Source organism: Anguilla anguilla, chromosome 18 (assembly GCF_013347855.1).
Source record: "Anguilla anguilla isolate fAngAng1 chromosome 18, fAngAng1.pri, whole genome shotgun sequence".
Lineage (NCBI taxonomy): Eukaryota > Metazoa > Chordata > Actinopteri > Anguilliformes > Anguillidae > Anguilla > Anguilla anguilla.
The window spans coordinates 22,492,854-22,509,006 of NC_049218.1; the positions used below are offsets into that span (position 1 = coordinate 22,492,854).

Sequence of the window (16,153 nt, forward strand, 5' to 3'; positions counted from 1 at the left end):
GTTAGCTAGCAAAGTTAGCTCGCTACCTCGCGACGTCGATGGCCCAAAACAATGGAAATAGTTCTCATTGGTCAATACAGCGACGTGTGGAAGGTTTGGTGAACAAACACATGGCAGACATGGCAGTAGAAACACTGCAACATAGGCTTAATGCTGTATCAGAAGAAATTAACCATCTGGCAGAAGAGGCCGCGAGACGCGCTGAAGATGTCCCGAGATGTGCAGAGGATGTCCCAAGGCGTGCGGATGTCACTTTTGAAGTGGAATCACAGTCAGACATACACCACTCCGGAGGTGTTGGGGAAAAGTTAATACCAGCAGCCGCCTCTTCAGGTAAATGTTTTTATTGCTCTTTTTTCTCTCCAGCGATAGTTGTTGTGAAGTTAACTGTCAGTTATTATGCATCCATCTTAAAACCTTCTGTAGCAAATGTTATCCACGAAGGACAACTGTGAACATTTCAGTGGACAGAAAAGAATTAGGCTATGTTATTGATTTTATTATGGAGCATCTCATATTTTTGCAGATACTCACTGTAATCATTTATTTCGAAGGCAAGTGGTAGTTCTGTGAAATTAATTTGTATTAGTTAGTTATATTAATAGTTGCTTTCTTGATCTAGTGACTAAAAGCAGATGGATTTTAACAGAAATATGATATCTGCATGCTATTTGATTGAGAGTAGTGAGTTCTTGTGTCTTGAAACATGCTGGCAATTCAGTCGTCAAAGATGATGGTAAAATAGCACAAGTGTCAAGCTATTGGTGTCAAAAGAAATGGATTGGGGCAGTCACATTAATCACATTTTACATTTAACAATCACTCTTATCCAGAGAAATTCACATGAAGCAGGCTGCTTTTTTCAGGGGTGCAAGAACATTGCCCTACCTGGGAATCAAGCCACTAACCCCTGAGTTGTACATTGCTGCTATATGCACAGCGTTTCCTATTGGCTAAATTATTGTTTATTCAACAAACTCCATTATCCAGAACAACCTACAGGAGCAGATTGCATTTTCAAATTATTTATCTTGTGCAAGAGCAAAAAAACTGGTAAGGTAATAGAAAATTAATTGATGTATTCATTTTCTCACCTTCAGAGACAGCAGCGCAGAGGAGAATCATTTCGCTTCTGCTGGAGATTAAGGAAGAACAGCAGAAACAGTGGGCAGTTTTAAAGGAGCTGCAAGACAGAATGCAGGGTCCAGTGTGTGAGGAGGAGTTTGAAGCACTTGACATTGACCTACCCCTGAGGACCATGGAGCAGCTGGATGAAACAGAGAGACATTTGGAGGATGCTGGAGCACAGAAGAAGATGGTGAGATGGCACATTGATTGACACAGTGTCACTTCACTAATTAGCCTATTTCTAGTACTATAGTGCTAGATTATCTTGCTGCAATGATGTTTACTAAATTTGAAGGACAGTGTACCAACTTAAAACATTTGTGTATGTATTTGTATTTTCGAATATTGCCACTGCATTCAGGAAATATCTGATTTCAACATCTTTAGGTGAGTTAAGGCGAAAAGAATCGAATTTTTCATCAGTGAAATGGTGTTGTGCCTTGATAGCAATCTTGTGTACTGAACTCTGTAGCACCACCACTTGTTTACAACACCTTTTCATTGACAATATGCCAAACAACTGAATCTTTTGGCCTCATTATAATTCAAAATGGTGAATGTGAATTGTTCCTGAATGTAATTACTGAAGTCTTCACCTCTAAACTCCTTTGATGAAAGAGCACAATCAGTAGGCCTATACCTAAAATGTTTTTTGCTTTGAATTGCAGGTGTCACATTTATCACGCATGGGTGGCGCCACGGTGGACGATGCTGTGCGTCGGCTGATGCAGGCCGTGCTGTCCTTCGGAGTCGGCTCCAAACTGAACTGGGTCGGGCGAGGCCAGAAAAGGGGTTTTCGTAACACCAGGCTCCAGGGAGTCCTTTTCCGTAAGAAGTCTTTTATCTTACTGCATAATCAAGTTTTACAGCGGTATGTTCATTTGACGATTTCGACTTCCTGTGAGGCTGTGTGACACAGGTTACTGGCACCTAATAGTCTGGTTCTGAAAAAAAAAAAATGGCGTCACCTTTGTCAATTCATTTTTTTCCAGGTGCCCTAAAGAGAACTCCAGTCGGAAAGGAGGCGACACACCACCAGTTTGCAGACGTAGTTAAAAAATGGCTGCGATTTGCCCCGTTCAGGCAAGGGGGGAGTGGTCGACGGCAACATTACAAACCTTCGGTTGAATTCATGTGCCCTCAGTGAACCACATGACACTGTTGCCAGGTTGAGACCACAACAATTTAGATTGTAACTGTTTTCATCCTTGTTTGTTTAACCATCATGTGTGAACTAATGCATTTATCAACGTAAGTATATAACCAAAAAACAAGGAATCACGTTGCGTGTTATATTTCATCACTTTTACAAAAATGTATTAAAATGTATTAAAATGTGAAAGACTGCTTTCTAAACACATATTTCATCTTTGCTCTCACAATGTTAACCCAGTGCTGTTACTCATTAAACTTTTCCCCCTCCAAACTCAAATTGTATTGTGACCAAACAAGCAGTTGTTTTTCTTAAGTCCTTTTTATTTGGAAAATATTCAAGATTATTTGTGCTGTGACAGTGTCCCGTATATTCATTTAAAATAAATATCAGACTATTGTTGTAAAGAATGTGTTTATGAAACATGGTTTGGATTGGTTAGTTTTGCTAATTTTTTTGAACAAATGGTATTGTATCTCTTCAGCACTGTCAAACATTTGACGTGAAAAAAATAAATAGGTGATAATCACTAGACAGACCAATGTAGGTTCAAATTACACATAACAGTTTTTGGGATGGAATGCATAAACTTTTCTTCTGATTGTGTTGCAGTTTGGGTCCACTGCCACTGGCATTGTTTGCTGCTGGAGGAATAAAATGAGCGACTGTGTTCCCCTCTTATAAACAGGGTGTTGACAGGAGTGAATTCGGCCTCTGCTGAGCTGTCCAATTTTACTTTTTGTTCATGTGTGAGTTGCTTATTTGGCCAAAGGCTTCAATGAATGGTCCTTTTTGTAAGTTCATGGAAGACAGAGTTTAAATTTTTTCAGTGGCTTAGAACTCTGGTCTGTTAGCAAGTGCATTTCAAAGCAGGACCCAAAAAAACCTTTAGGATTCAAAGATGTTAAATCATATCAGCTTGATAACAGCAAGTAAGAAAACACAGATTGCAGCCTTTCATTTTATTTCACCTAAAAAATTTGAAATGTTATGTCGGTCTTTAAGAAAAAAAGTTTGTCACAAAGCTGGTACGCATTTCTTCTAAAACTATTATGAGTAACCTAAATATGATATGAGTTATATAAGATATTAAAACAGAATTAGATATTTAAAGTTTAAATTAGGGCTACAATGTTTACCGATTTCATGAAACGGCGGGTATTGGAAACATATTATACGTCTGATTTGTATTGGAATTTGTCAGGTTCATTTCTCAGAAAAGACACTGCATAATGCATAAATCATTCTAGAATTTTGACATAGATGCTAAGCTGAATCGGCCAGTCTCTATACTGGAATAACACATGTATTATACATCTGAGAATTAAATTTTTCTAAAAAAAAAAAAAAAAGACGTGATGACTTGACACGATCTTCTTAGTATGAGTGTCAAGATAAGCCAACATAAATGTGGTTCGATGGCGACAACAATCAATGTAATTCATAGCAATCAATAATCACGTTTCCTCATTGTTTTTTCGTTTATTATGTCCTTGGTTTTAAATTAATATTAAAATAAAAACGTAAGTCTGGATGCATTTTGTCTGATTTAGTGGGTTCGCCTCAATACTGTCCTCTGATTGATATCAAATCTTTATTAATTTTCAATTAACAGGGCTTTGGATATTGGCTTAAAACGAGAGGGGTAGACCAATAAAAAAAAATCCAGTTCAAGACATTCCTAGAGCAAACATATGACGTGAAAGTCAACGCAAATTTACTGTTTATCCGCGAGCAACAGCTCAGGGTGGACGAAAAATGAAACATATGGATGCGTTGTTCAAATTATGATTGTTTTGTAATATCCCATCTGCATGCTTTACTGATCGATAAATTTTCGTGGCGCTTGCGCACAGCTGATTCCAGTGAACAACAACTACGTTTGTTCCTAGCAGTTTTGTGTTGCCGGGAGCTCGCATGCGCTGTTGAGCCACCTTCCTCGCTAAGTTTTTGGAAGTGTCATAAAAGAGCAGAAGCATTTTCTTGAATGGGCCGTCCGATGATATAACTCACGGAGCGAAAGCTCCGTATTATACAATGAACCTTTAAACGGTTATACAGACGTTGGAATTCCGAGGCTTTTGGAACCACGGTGGAACTATTTACTTAAAACAGGTTAGTAGACATTACTTTGGAGCGTTAGACTATTCTCGTTTTCTTTGCAAAATTGGGTGCCAATGTTCGAATGACAAACTCGTTTGCTAGCTGTAGGCTAACACCATTACTGCGGTCCACATGAAAGCATTTTAACGCGAGACGAGCTAGCTTGCAAGTTGTTGATGCTGCCACTGTTTTTATTTACTAATCCTTTTTAGCACGGCGCTGTAGCCTGACTTTTCCATTGCATTTCTGCCTATTCACTGGTCAGCTGTGCTCGATAGACCACAGTGTTTTTAATAAGGGAAATACATAGTTGTAATCATTGATTTGAAATTATAGGTTATAGGCTACGTACGATGGGTCTCAAATTGCTGGCTTATGTATGAACTTTTGATAATTTGTCCACCGGTTAAAGGAATTGACATTGCTGAACGGAAGCTAACTTGGCTATCGCCCAACTATTTGAAGCATTTTTAATAATGTGTTGGTTTTTTCGAATGCCTGCCAATGTTTATATTTTGCTCCCAAGTTGCCGCTTGCAATATTCGTTTGCTTTATTAGGTCATTGTCCGTCCTGACAATTTAGCGTTCTAACTTGTAAGTTCTCATTTTCAGTACTCTCCCATCCCCTCCCTGGCACGCATAGTAAGTAAGACAGTCAAATACGCATAGCCTGCAAGTGCACACACACACACACACACACGCACGCGCGTGTTTATATCAGTTTTTGGTTTAATGGGCAGTGGTGAAAAGTTGTTTATGCAGTACTTCAGCAGAGATGTTGAGAATTCATTCTCTGGTACTGAACACAGAAGGTTTGCTTCGGTCTCTGTTAGATGGACAGAACATTCTTTCGCGTCTGAAGCAGGCTACAATCTAACAGAAAACGAGCAGTTTACAAATAGTTTTATTTATTTATTTATTTATTTATTTATTTATTTATTTATTTATTTGTTTGTTTTTGTTTGTTGTCTCAATGATTTTTATATCAAAATGCCTTGCTTTTCTATGGATAGCTAAAACAGTGATTTGGTATTTTGCCAACATATTCTTCAGACACACCAATAAAGATGTTGGCAGAATGTAAGTGGTAATTAATTGCATTTCCCTCGCTTTAGCCTTTGTGTATATATTGACACATGGGCTAAAGCCTTTGGTTGCTCATTCTTACTTGTATATTTTTGTAGTATCTGTCAAAACTGGCTTCCCTTGAGATGAGATCCGTCCTTTGCAAAGCAATTCTCTGGTTCAAGTGAAACCCATAGTGCTCATTTGAGCTCTCACCACAACATCAGGGTTTATCTCCTTTCCTGCTGATAACGAGCTACATTTAGTCTGGTTAACAACAATGAAAATTTCCCCATGATCATTGTTAATAAAACATATTTTAAAATCCTGTTTTGACAGAAATATGGCCAGTGGGGGTTGCATAGCTATGTCTAAAACTACAATTTTGCTCCTTGGGTGGTTTGTCTTGGGACAGTGGAATTAGACTGTGAAGGGCAGCCGATTTGGCCACATTGTTGAATGATTCCAGTCCAGTCCAGAGTTTGCCAGTCTTTTTAAAGCAGGTGTTGCTGAGTGTTCCCATCGAGCTGAATATAGCATTTTGGATATTGTGGGCAATAGAGATGTTTTTGCCTCGGGGTGTTTTCACAGGTTTGATCGTGTGTGAGATTACCGTCTTTGTGGAGCCATATTTAGCCTAGTTCATCTGTAGTTCAGTACGTTAACTCTGTTTCCTGTCCACTTCTGATATGGATAGTGAGCAACTAGGCCTGGACATTGGTTTATGGTTCATTACAATGACGTAGCCTATATGGTTCATGGAGGAAGTAACAAATTTAAACAGAGTTTCCTGTTAATGATGTAGCACACACAAAACTGGAATTCACACGGTTTGCTAAAACCTACAAAAAGGTAAAGGGTTTTTGCTAGCCTTGAATTGTCTCATTCTATTCCAGGTAAAACAGAATGGTGCCGTTTTGGTTCTCGACCCTCGCAGGTCTTACTATAAGAATTCCCCTGCTGTTTTTCAGGTAAAAGACTACTCATGATCTGACCTGAAACCAGGATTATTTTTCTTATCAAGGTCCTTTTTTGGCTTTTGCTTGGCCTCTCCTTGGTCAATGGGGAAATGGAAAAAATAATAAATAGCATTTTTGAACATCCCCTAGTGAAGTATTATATATGTCCAATCTTGTCATTATCATGTAGGCTTAATATGTTGTAATGGAGGTGTCCTTTATAGGTGGGGATTTCCATATATAACCTGAATGTGAGACCTGAAGGTGTCTAATATAAGACACTCTGGGGGTTTTCTTTATTACTGGGTGAAAGAAAAGAAGCTTCTGCACTCTCAAACTTTGATGCACAAAATATCTTTATTATTGAAAAAAACCAACGTTTCAGCAACAAGTGCCTTCGTCAGGTTATCAGCATATCAGGTTACCCAATATATTTGTTACTGGTTAACAGTTATTTACCATTTTAGATGAACTCATATGGACACACTTACAAACAGGATATATATATATATATATGTGTGTGTGTCTTATCTGTGTGTGTGTGTGTGTGTGTGTGTGTGTGTGTGTGTGTGTGTGTACTGGTTCCAAATGTTTAATCACCGATGTGTTGGGCTACTTGCTATACTGTAGCTACTCCCTGAATGAAGTGTATGTTTAACTTAAGTGCTTATTTGGCTGTTGGGCGGCACACATTGCTTGTGACTACTGGCGTCTGCAGTTTTCTGTGTAAGGCTACTTGCTATCTGTGTTGGGCCATAAAATGTGGAGTTCCTACTGCACATATACTGCACCAGGACTCCAGTATTCTTTGAAGAGTCATGTGCCCCACAATTTAGCTGATTATGTGAGTCATATATGAAAAGCTCACGTGCATAATTTCACGTTGAAACAAAGTGTAAAGTGAGACGCAGACCCTTCATTAAGTCATAATCTATCGTGACGTAGGTTTTTTTCAGAGTGGCTCTTGACAGCTCTCCTTAGCCCCATATTATAATACTTAGAACCTGGAGCGGTCCGCACAAGCGTGTTCACGCTGGTGCTACAGTTAACCTCAAGATGACGTAGCAATCCAGGAATCTGGAGCGGGGCGCAAAACCGGCTCGTCAACATTTCCACATTTAAAGAATGAAAGTTTCTTGATAGTCACCCGTTCCCAAGTTCAGTCTTCTCTGCAGGGGGCACTGAGAGATGGCCTGCTGCGCGTGCTTTGGGGTCTTCTTTGGCTCTCGTGTTTGCTATGAAGGTCTCAGATGCCTGCACCCTGCTTACACAGTATGGAAAGGCGGCGAGGGAGGGCTTGTGGGTCGGGGCTTCGCCGGTGGGATTAGCATGTTGGATCAGAGCCTCCTCCCCAGCCGTGACAGGCATTGGATCGGTCAACTGGTGTCAGTGAACTCATCTGTGTAATTAATTGATGAGGGCCTTCCTCTGGGCTGTTCATTTCTGTCCCTGCATAATCACCCCTGGCAGCCTCTGAGCTCATGAATGACATCACTGCAGTGTAGGAAGCAGCCGCTTTAGTCTTCACTGCCAGCGTGTGCTTGTAGTTCCTGTGGAAATTACACCAAATGCTGACAGTGGGCAGGTTCTGTGACCTTTTTATGCAATTAGAATGTTCTTAACTGAACATTCTAAGGATGATTTAACAATTGCTATTGGTAAATGAAAGCAGTGGAGTTCTAGAACATTGACATAGAATTTTGAAAAAACATTCTGAAAAACCTACTCTTCCGAAGGTTTTTAATGGGACTTAAAGCATGGTGATCTTCAGGTCCCAGTGCCTGGCGTGAAGGAATAAGTTCCTCTTTTCCTTTATAGAAAAGGCTGGAAGCTTCTGGATCAGCGGTAGGAGGCTTTTGGGAAGAGCAGACATTTAATCGCCGCTGCTCTGTCTGATGTGTGATACTTTCGCTGAAAGGCTCGCCGTTGGACTTAATGTGCTTCTCAATGAAGCGTTTCCTCACCCCACGCCCTGTATCTGACTGCTTCAGCTGTGAGCCAAGAGAGGCTAGGAAGGATGTTGCGAACATCCTGCTGACGGTTGAACTGTAATCCCATTGTGGCGCTGCAGTCAGCTTGGCCAGTGTTTTGACTTGGGATTGGGGTGGGGGAATCCTTTACCTCACTTCAGTGTCCTGCTTCACACCTAGCGACCAACCGATCAGGCCGAACTCTTTCTGTGTCTGAAGTTATAGAAGTGCTGTAAATGCTCAACTGTGTTGTGCTCCAGGAGAGAGTTTTGTGCTTGACATAAACAACTAGTTGGGTCCCATCGCTTGAGTGAGCCTGTACATGTCCATCATACACTAAGAGCTTTTATTTAGTTTCTTTTCTAAAGAGGAGAGCAATTGTGTCCACCCCACATGTTAAGTCATTCTTATGAGAATGCAGCGTGTTTTCTCTCTTGTTTGTGAGAAGCCTGTATCCTCAGCCACAACTTGGCTGCAAGGGGAATGTGCGTTCACTGCTGACCTTCTGACTGGAGGAGTCTGGCAGGGTGCACTGATTACAGTGAGGAAGAGGAATGGAGGGAGGACAGAATCTGGCAGGGTGTGCACAGATTGCTGTGAGGAAGAGGAATGGAGGGGGGACGGAATCTGGCAGGGTGTGCACTGTGCAGAGTGCTGTGAGGAATAGGAATGGAAGGAGGACAGGATCTGTGAAATTATTTAGATATTCATTTCTTTAGGTTAAATGTTTTCCCAAATAAACATGATAACCTTGAGTACTTGCAACACATGTTATCCACATGCATATTTAAAACAGAAGAGCTAAGCTTAATGATTTATAAGACATTTGCTTGTGTTAAACTTCTGCTGAGGCAAATGTTTCTCTCCGTCCAGGATGAATATCTGTATCCCAATGGTGGTACTGAAAACAGTGATTTTGTGGACCACGGGTACAGTGTACAGGGACGCTAACTTTGCACTGCGCTCAGCAGAATTCTCTAAGACAGGGCTCCACGCTAGCATTTTTTGAGAAGAGTGCATGTGCTCCTAAGTTGAAACATTTCTGGGCACACTAATGCATCCAATTTAGTAGATGTGCTCCTAAGTAATTCTTCCAGTTAGCACACATCGATTTTTCAGGAGCAAATTCTCCTAAAATGGGAGCACTGTGGAGCCCTGTAAAAAGTCGCATGGGAACACCTAGGAGGTCTATTAAAGTTTACTGGGGTTTGAGGCAGGAAGCTTCCGATACTAAGGCCTGTGTGAAATGCCTTTATGCTGTAATGAAGCAGTTGTGACGCTTTGGGTTTTGGTGACGAAAGAGTGTAAAGTCACACTGTGGCTAATGCTGCATGAAGGGCTTTGTAGTTCTAAACACCTTTGCAGGGTGATAATAGAAACTGAGTTTGGTCTGTGAGAAAACCCAGGGATCTCAATATATGACTCCATAGGCCCGACCACTTCCCCTTTCATAGTAGTGGGGTGAAAGCAGTTTTTTTGGTCTTCTGAGCTGTGCAGCCCCTGATAATTCTCACTGTTGTACCAGCCGGAGAAGTAGGCTATTGATTTCCAGCTCACAGTGGATTTATCCCATTACAATGGGTCCCTCAGTGCCAGAGACGTCCGAGAGTGCATGAGCGGGAATAGAATAGTTTAGAGCTGGATCTCTGATTTGTGGTGATGGATCTGTCTTCAACATTGTCCTTAATCTTGACATAGCCTACCTTCAGCAAGAAGCCTTAATAGTAATAACAACATGGTGTTCTGGAGAGTCGATGCTGTACTTCAGATAGTGTAATGTCTATGTCTATTCTTGGGCTCTTATCTGTGGAATGGGTGTGAGAATATGCATTTCTTGGCTTGTTCAGTGAAGTCAGCCCGAGACTAATCCTGGTAATTGTTTTATTTGGTGCATGTCTGGTCTTGCATGGATGTTGCTTGCTGAAGAGGAATCTCCTTTGCGAGCATGTAAAAGTAAGGACTGGGTTTTAATCGCTAACTAAGCTCGGTACAGTCCAGTGGCCCGGTTAGGCCTGGCTTCGCACTGGACGCTGTACAGGGGTAGGGAATAGGGAATGGTATTCTGCTACTCGTCTGCAGGAGATAAGGCATGTGTGTGAGGAAATCGGGGGTTAAAATTAGCAGTGTCTGTGGCGTTCCGCCTTTGCACTCGACACTCTGAAGTGGATGAACCTCCCGCTCTGTAAACCCCTGCAGGCAGGCAGGGGACGTCACGTGCGCGTTTAGCAACGCAACGCTACGTTTCCTTTCTTCAGGACGGCTTGCGTTCGGGGAAACGTGTCCGTGGCCGAGGTCCGAAACTAACGTCAATTACCGAGATTTGGTCACTAGAGAGAATGAGTCACTCTTGCGTAATTTGCGCTTTGTTGAGAGTTGCAGCGATACGAGATTGCACGTTCAGCTTGCATTAGTGATACGTGCGCACACAGTGAATCTTTGCACCGGAGTTACTGGAACTTCGATATTATTGTTCCTGAGACTGGGCTGTCCTGCCGGAGCACCCTCCCCCGCTGCCTCTCTCAGGTGGGCACGTGCTAGCATGAGTGAACAGCTGTGTTCCTGTCTGTTTCCGCCAACTTTTACTGATCGCTGGGCTGCGCGAGGGCAGGCATGCCGGAGCGCAGTCATATCCTTTTCCTAAAGCCTTTTAACCCGCCTGCGTCGCTGTGGCTCGTCCCTTGCGGTATCCGTTGAAGGTGGAGCAGCGTCTTCCATTGACTGCAGGATTGCAGTCTGGCTTGAAAGGCGTCCCAGTTCCCTTTTGATGAAGATGGGTCATAAGGCGTTATGTGTTGTATGCTGCATGTGTGGCTTTTGGGTAATGCCAGGTCAGTCCATGCACAGACATGCCTTCACACACGAAAACATGTGCACGCGAACCACCGCTCCATTGTAATGCAAAGAGAAATGAGCTTTCAGTGGTGTTCTTTATTGAGGAAACTTCTTTCATCCCGGTGAAAGTTCAGGATTCAAACCCCAGTGGAGGTGGTATTTATTTAATGTGCTGAAGAGTGATTCTAAAAATACAGAGAGCTAGAGAGCTGAAGCATCGCTGGAGCAGAGTCAGGGTGACAGTAAGACTAAGCACAGCTTCTACTGAAACACTGGCCTGGAGATGACACTGATGTCTCAGTGCATCTCAGTGCATCTCAGTGTGTCTCAGTGTGTCTCAGTGTGTCTCAGTGTGTCTCAGTATATCTCAGTGTATCTCTCAGTGTATCTCTCAGTCTGTCTCAGCATGTCTCTGTGTGTCTCAGTGCTTCAGCCGCTTAAGAGAAAAGCAGTTGGGCTTGTGAGTGGCCGTCTGAAGGTCTCCAGTGTGGAACCAGAGAAGGTCAGTGTCAGATAGCTTGTGGGTTACAGTGGGGGCCCGTGCAGGCTGGGACTAGGCTCTGGAATTTTGCTCACTTAAGATATTTTTCACTCATTTACAGTAAACCATGGCTCGGTTTCGCCTTGCAGAAGGCCTACAAACCACTAGCACCAAACATATAGCCTAGCTATCGGGTGTTGTGTTTGAAATTAGCCTAATTTCTGTGGGAAAATAATCTTATTTAAACTCAGGGCTAAGTGTCTGGTGGTAAGTACCACTGCACCAAGACTGCTTTTTGTTAATATTTGGGCTGATCTGTAATATTGTTTTAAAAAATTAAATAAATAAGTCCAGTAAATGCTTAGGTCATATTTGCTGATTCATGCGTTTGGATGTTAAGTTTTCATGGTTACGCTGAAGCAGAACTAAAGCAGGCGTCTTGTTCCTGCTTGACGGATGTCTTGACCTTTTTTACACTTTTTGGATCCTGTTTTTATTTTCAGTTCGCCTTTGTGCAACTGATTTGTCCGTCTCTTCGCTTAGATGCTTGGAGACTAAATTTCGTGTTTTCAAAAACCTGAGTAATATTCTGGACCCGCAATGGGAAATGTTACATAACCTTTATTCGTCTGGGCCAGGAATAGTCTAATAGAGGGATGATATCACTGCATATCAATTTTCCTTTTGATCATCTTCATCTTAAACTTAATGAACATAGCCTATATCCTACTTAAGATCCCAGTACCATTAAAAAAATAAAAATAATAAATGTATAACTATATCACTATATACTATATATATATACATATATATAATCCATAATGTTTTGGACCAAGACACTTTTCTTGATTTGGCTCTGTGCTCCACAATTTTTGATTTGCACTCAAACAATTGACATGTGGTTAAAGTGCATATTCTCAGCTTTTTATTAAATGGTATTTTTATATGTTTTGGTTTCACTATGTAGGAATTACGGCACTTTTTATTCATAGCCCCCCTGTCTCCCCATTTCATAGCCTCCCAACACACCTGACTAATCGGAAACACCTGTGAAGCCATTTGTCCCAAACATTGTGATGCCCTGAATGGAGGGGCTAAGTGCTATAATGTGTAAGCTTACATGGTGAAAACAAAATGAATGAAAATACCCTGTAATAAAAGCTAAAAATCTGCACTTTGACCACGTGTGAATGATTTCATTTGTTTGGCTGTTGTTGCTCTGGTGTGAAGGAACCCCTTTATTGTACCTGTGACACTGTGTGTAAGGATAGGGGGTGAATGGGGAAAGGGGGGAAAGGGGGGAAAGGGGGGGCTCCGGGTTCTCTCCGGGACAGTGCGGGCTCTGTTCCGTGGGTCGGGGGGCCCAGAGCGTGGTGTGAATGGCCTTTTTGTGGGAGCGTTTAAATCTTTCACATCACACACGCGCTGACCAAAATGGCTGCCGCCGCTGGCTTTACCGCACGAGCATTGGCAGCGAATGAAGGCGTTGGGCCTGGCCCGGGCGGCGGCAGTTGTAGCGGCGTATTATTTCGCGGAAGTTGTCGTGGTAACCGCAAGCGTAGTTCTCTTCAGAGCCATTGCCAGTGCTACCAACGGGTAGCATAGTGACGGCTGGGATGCTTCAGTACGCTAGGTCATTTTTCAACAATTCGTTTCGCAAATGATGCGAAAGTCGTTTGTCATTAATGCCTCCCGGTCGTGTTGCTCCAGCTAAGAGGCAGTGGGGCTTATCGGGACGGCCGTGGCGGGTTTCAGTGGCGCTCGCTCGCACACACTGCTGTTGTTTTCTGCTTGCACAGCGCTGTTTGTCTTGCTGTCCATGGACTGGTACACTGAGGCTACTCATTCCCGGTGTTTGGTAGGCCCGTGCCAGCTGAGGACTGACCTTCCCCTTCTCCCCCCCCCCCCGGATCCCACCGCAGCGCTGTGCCAGCTGGGACATAGCAGACAGGACGAGGCAAAACAAGACGACAGTGAGCAAGGAACAAGGATAATCAATGGATCAAAGAAAACGCGGCTCATCGCGGGCAGCGACTACTGGAAATGCTTTGAAAACAGCCGGGCCTACTTTTTTTCTTTCCCTTTCCCTCCTGGTAGTGATTCCCTGAGAAACTCAGTAGAGCACTCATATGTAGGCTAGCTGTGCGTTTCTGCTGAGGCGTTTCCTGTGCGAAGCTGCTGAGGTCAGCACTGTGGCCGGCTCTGACCAATCACCAGCTGGAAGAGGCGCGTAGCGGCCCTGAATTTATGGGATTGAAAGAGGGGTTCAGACTCAGCTGTCACATCAAAGGGTCCATGCGTGGGATGACTGATTCCAGACACAGCCTTTTCGCCCCAAACAGCTGTTCCAGTATGAATGCAGAAATGCTGGCCAAAAAATAATTCACTCAAAAAGAAAAAAAAGAAGCGTTTTTTTCTCTCTACATCAGTTGAAACTTGTTGTTATTTGGATGTTTAAAGGAAATCATCTTTGCGAGCCCTTGGGCTGTGTGGAAATTGCAGGAGTGCAGTTGTGTGTGGGTTCTGCTCTGTTATGTGTGTTCCCTGGTGTCTGGATTTACTGTTAACATCTGGGACAGTCGGTGCTAAAGTGTCTGGTGCAGTCAAGTATTTCTGCTCAATCATCGGTCCAAAGGCACAGGACCATACAGACATACAGTCCTGACTCCACTGTGGGATGTGATGGGCTCACAGTGGGGCTCTAGAAGACATAAAAGACAGACTCGCAGGACTCTGACTGCAGTGTGTGTCTGTGACTCTCAGGACTCTGGCTGCAGTGTGTGTCTGTGACTCTCAGGACTCTGGCTGCAGTGTGTCTGTGATTCTCAGGACTCTGGCTGCAGTGTGTGTCTGTGATTCTCAGGACTCTGGCTGCAGTGTGTCTGTGATTCTCAGGACTGTGGTTGCAGTGTGTCTGTGACTCTCAGGACTCTGGCTGATGTGTGTGTCTGTGACTCTCAGGATTGCGGCTGCAGTGTGTCTGTGATTCTCAGGACTCTGGCTGCAGTGTGTCTGTGACTCTCAGGACTCTGGCTGATGTGTGTGTCTGTGACTCTCAGGATTCTGGCTGCAGTGTGTCTGTGATTCTCAGGACTCTGGCTGCAGTGTGTCTGTGATTCTCAGGACTGTGGCTGCAGTGTGTGTCTGTGATTCTCAGGACTGTGGCTGCAGTGTGTGTCTGTGATTCTCAGGACTGTGGCTGCAGTGTGTCTGTGACTCTCAGGACTCTGGCTGATGTGTGTGTCTGTGATTCTCAGGACTCTGGCTGCCCGCACGGCCCTCACAGACGTGCTCACGGACACGGGCTGGAGAAGGGGAGCATGGCCAAGAGCTTGGGGGTGCTGCACTGCCCCCCTGTCAGGACCGGGAGCTTCTTTAAGGTACGGTATGGACATGGGGGAGAAGCAGTGTGAATCAGAATATATACATATATATATGTGTGTGTGTGTGTGTGTGTGTGTGTGTGTGTGTGTGTGTATGTAAATATATGTGCAAGCACACACACATACAGTATCATGCAATCACATGTTCTATTATGTGCACAATCACATGCACACACATGCACAGGCGCGTACACACACACACACACGTACACACACACACATATAGTCTGTATGAGAATGGGGTTGTTTTGTTTTTATAATTTAAGATGCAGTTTCAGAGCCATACAGAGCAGGCAGAATGAGGCATTCTGAAAGACCCATTCAGCGTGTGTGTTTGGGGAGGCGGCTCTCTCCGCGACACGGGTCTACACACAGCTTTTTAAATTGGCTCTGTAGTTACAGTACTGGCTCTATGGCACGCAGACCCCTCCCAGTACAGTAATGAATGGTGCAGTGTCAAAGGGCATGACTGAGACTTTACACACAGGCATGAAAGAGAAGAATATGAGCGGTGGATTAGTGTTAAACATAAAGTGACCAACAAGGTTGACAGTAAGTTTAAATCATCTCCTTTCTCCTTCTGAGGGAATGAAAAACCCCTGATAAGATCTGAGAAAATAATGATAACACAGTAATGAGCTTATAATTATATGAAGCACATTAAAACACAGCTGCAGCATGCTTTCTCAGTACAGTTAAAAGAGAAAAAGACATACAGCCGGTACAGATGGAAATAGAAACCAGCTGGACATATGAGAGAGAGGTCTGCGTGAGGCAGGAGTAGAGCGAGCAGCAGCGGTCCAAGCGAAGAGACAAAGCATGAATGACTCTCTCCACATCGGAACGGGGGGGGAAAAAACGACTTAATCTTACAAATGGTCTCCACCGGAAGAAGGACGACAGCACTACATCCTTCGCTGGCTGTTTTATACTTAACTCAGAGATCAAAGTATTCATACTTGCTCTAAATATACCTCGCTGGTCGGCTGGGTCAGCTGCGTACCATGTGATCTGTGCTCTTGTTGCCGAGCGGCTCCCGGGTGGCTGTGGGGCACAGCTGTTGCCCCTGTGCTGCAGAG

General features: G+C 43.4%; 2 protein-coding genes across 6 annotated transcripts in view; both read left to right on the forward strand.

Annotated features, from left to right (window-relative positions):
• Positions 1-2,691, forward strand: si:dkey-187a12.4. Its single transcript, XM_035399610.1, has 4 exons — positions 1-333; positions 1,101-1,318; positions 1,797-1,956; positions 2,121-2,691. The coding sequence occupies exons 1-4, from the start codon at positions 39-41 to the stop codon at positions 2,273-2,275; spliced, it is 828 nt and encodes a 275-aa protein (XP_035255501.1). The 5' UTR covers positions 1-38; the 3' UTR covers positions 2,276-2,691.
• A 1,467-nt stretch (positions 2,692-4,158) lies between these two features.
• The window catches only part of rin2 (Ras and Rab interactor 2), a 38,169-nt gene continuing 26,174 nt past the window's right edge, over positions 4,159-16,153 (forward strand). The window contains exons 1-2 of one of the 5 annotated variants that reach the window (XM_035400318.1): positions 4,159-4,396; positions 14,949-15,071. In XM_035400318.1, coding sequence (XP_035256209.1) covers positions 15,012-15,071 — 60 coding nt within the window. In that variant the 5' untranslated portion in view covers positions 4,159-4,396; positions 14,949-15,011. Of the gene's footprint in view, positions 4,397-6,310; positions 6,421-10,758; positions 10,902-13,136; positions 14,208-14,948; positions 15,072-16,153 lie in introns of those variants that run through there. The other 4 variants (XM_035400323.1, XM_035400322.1, XM_035400317.1 and 1 more) reach the window with 4 other exon arrangements.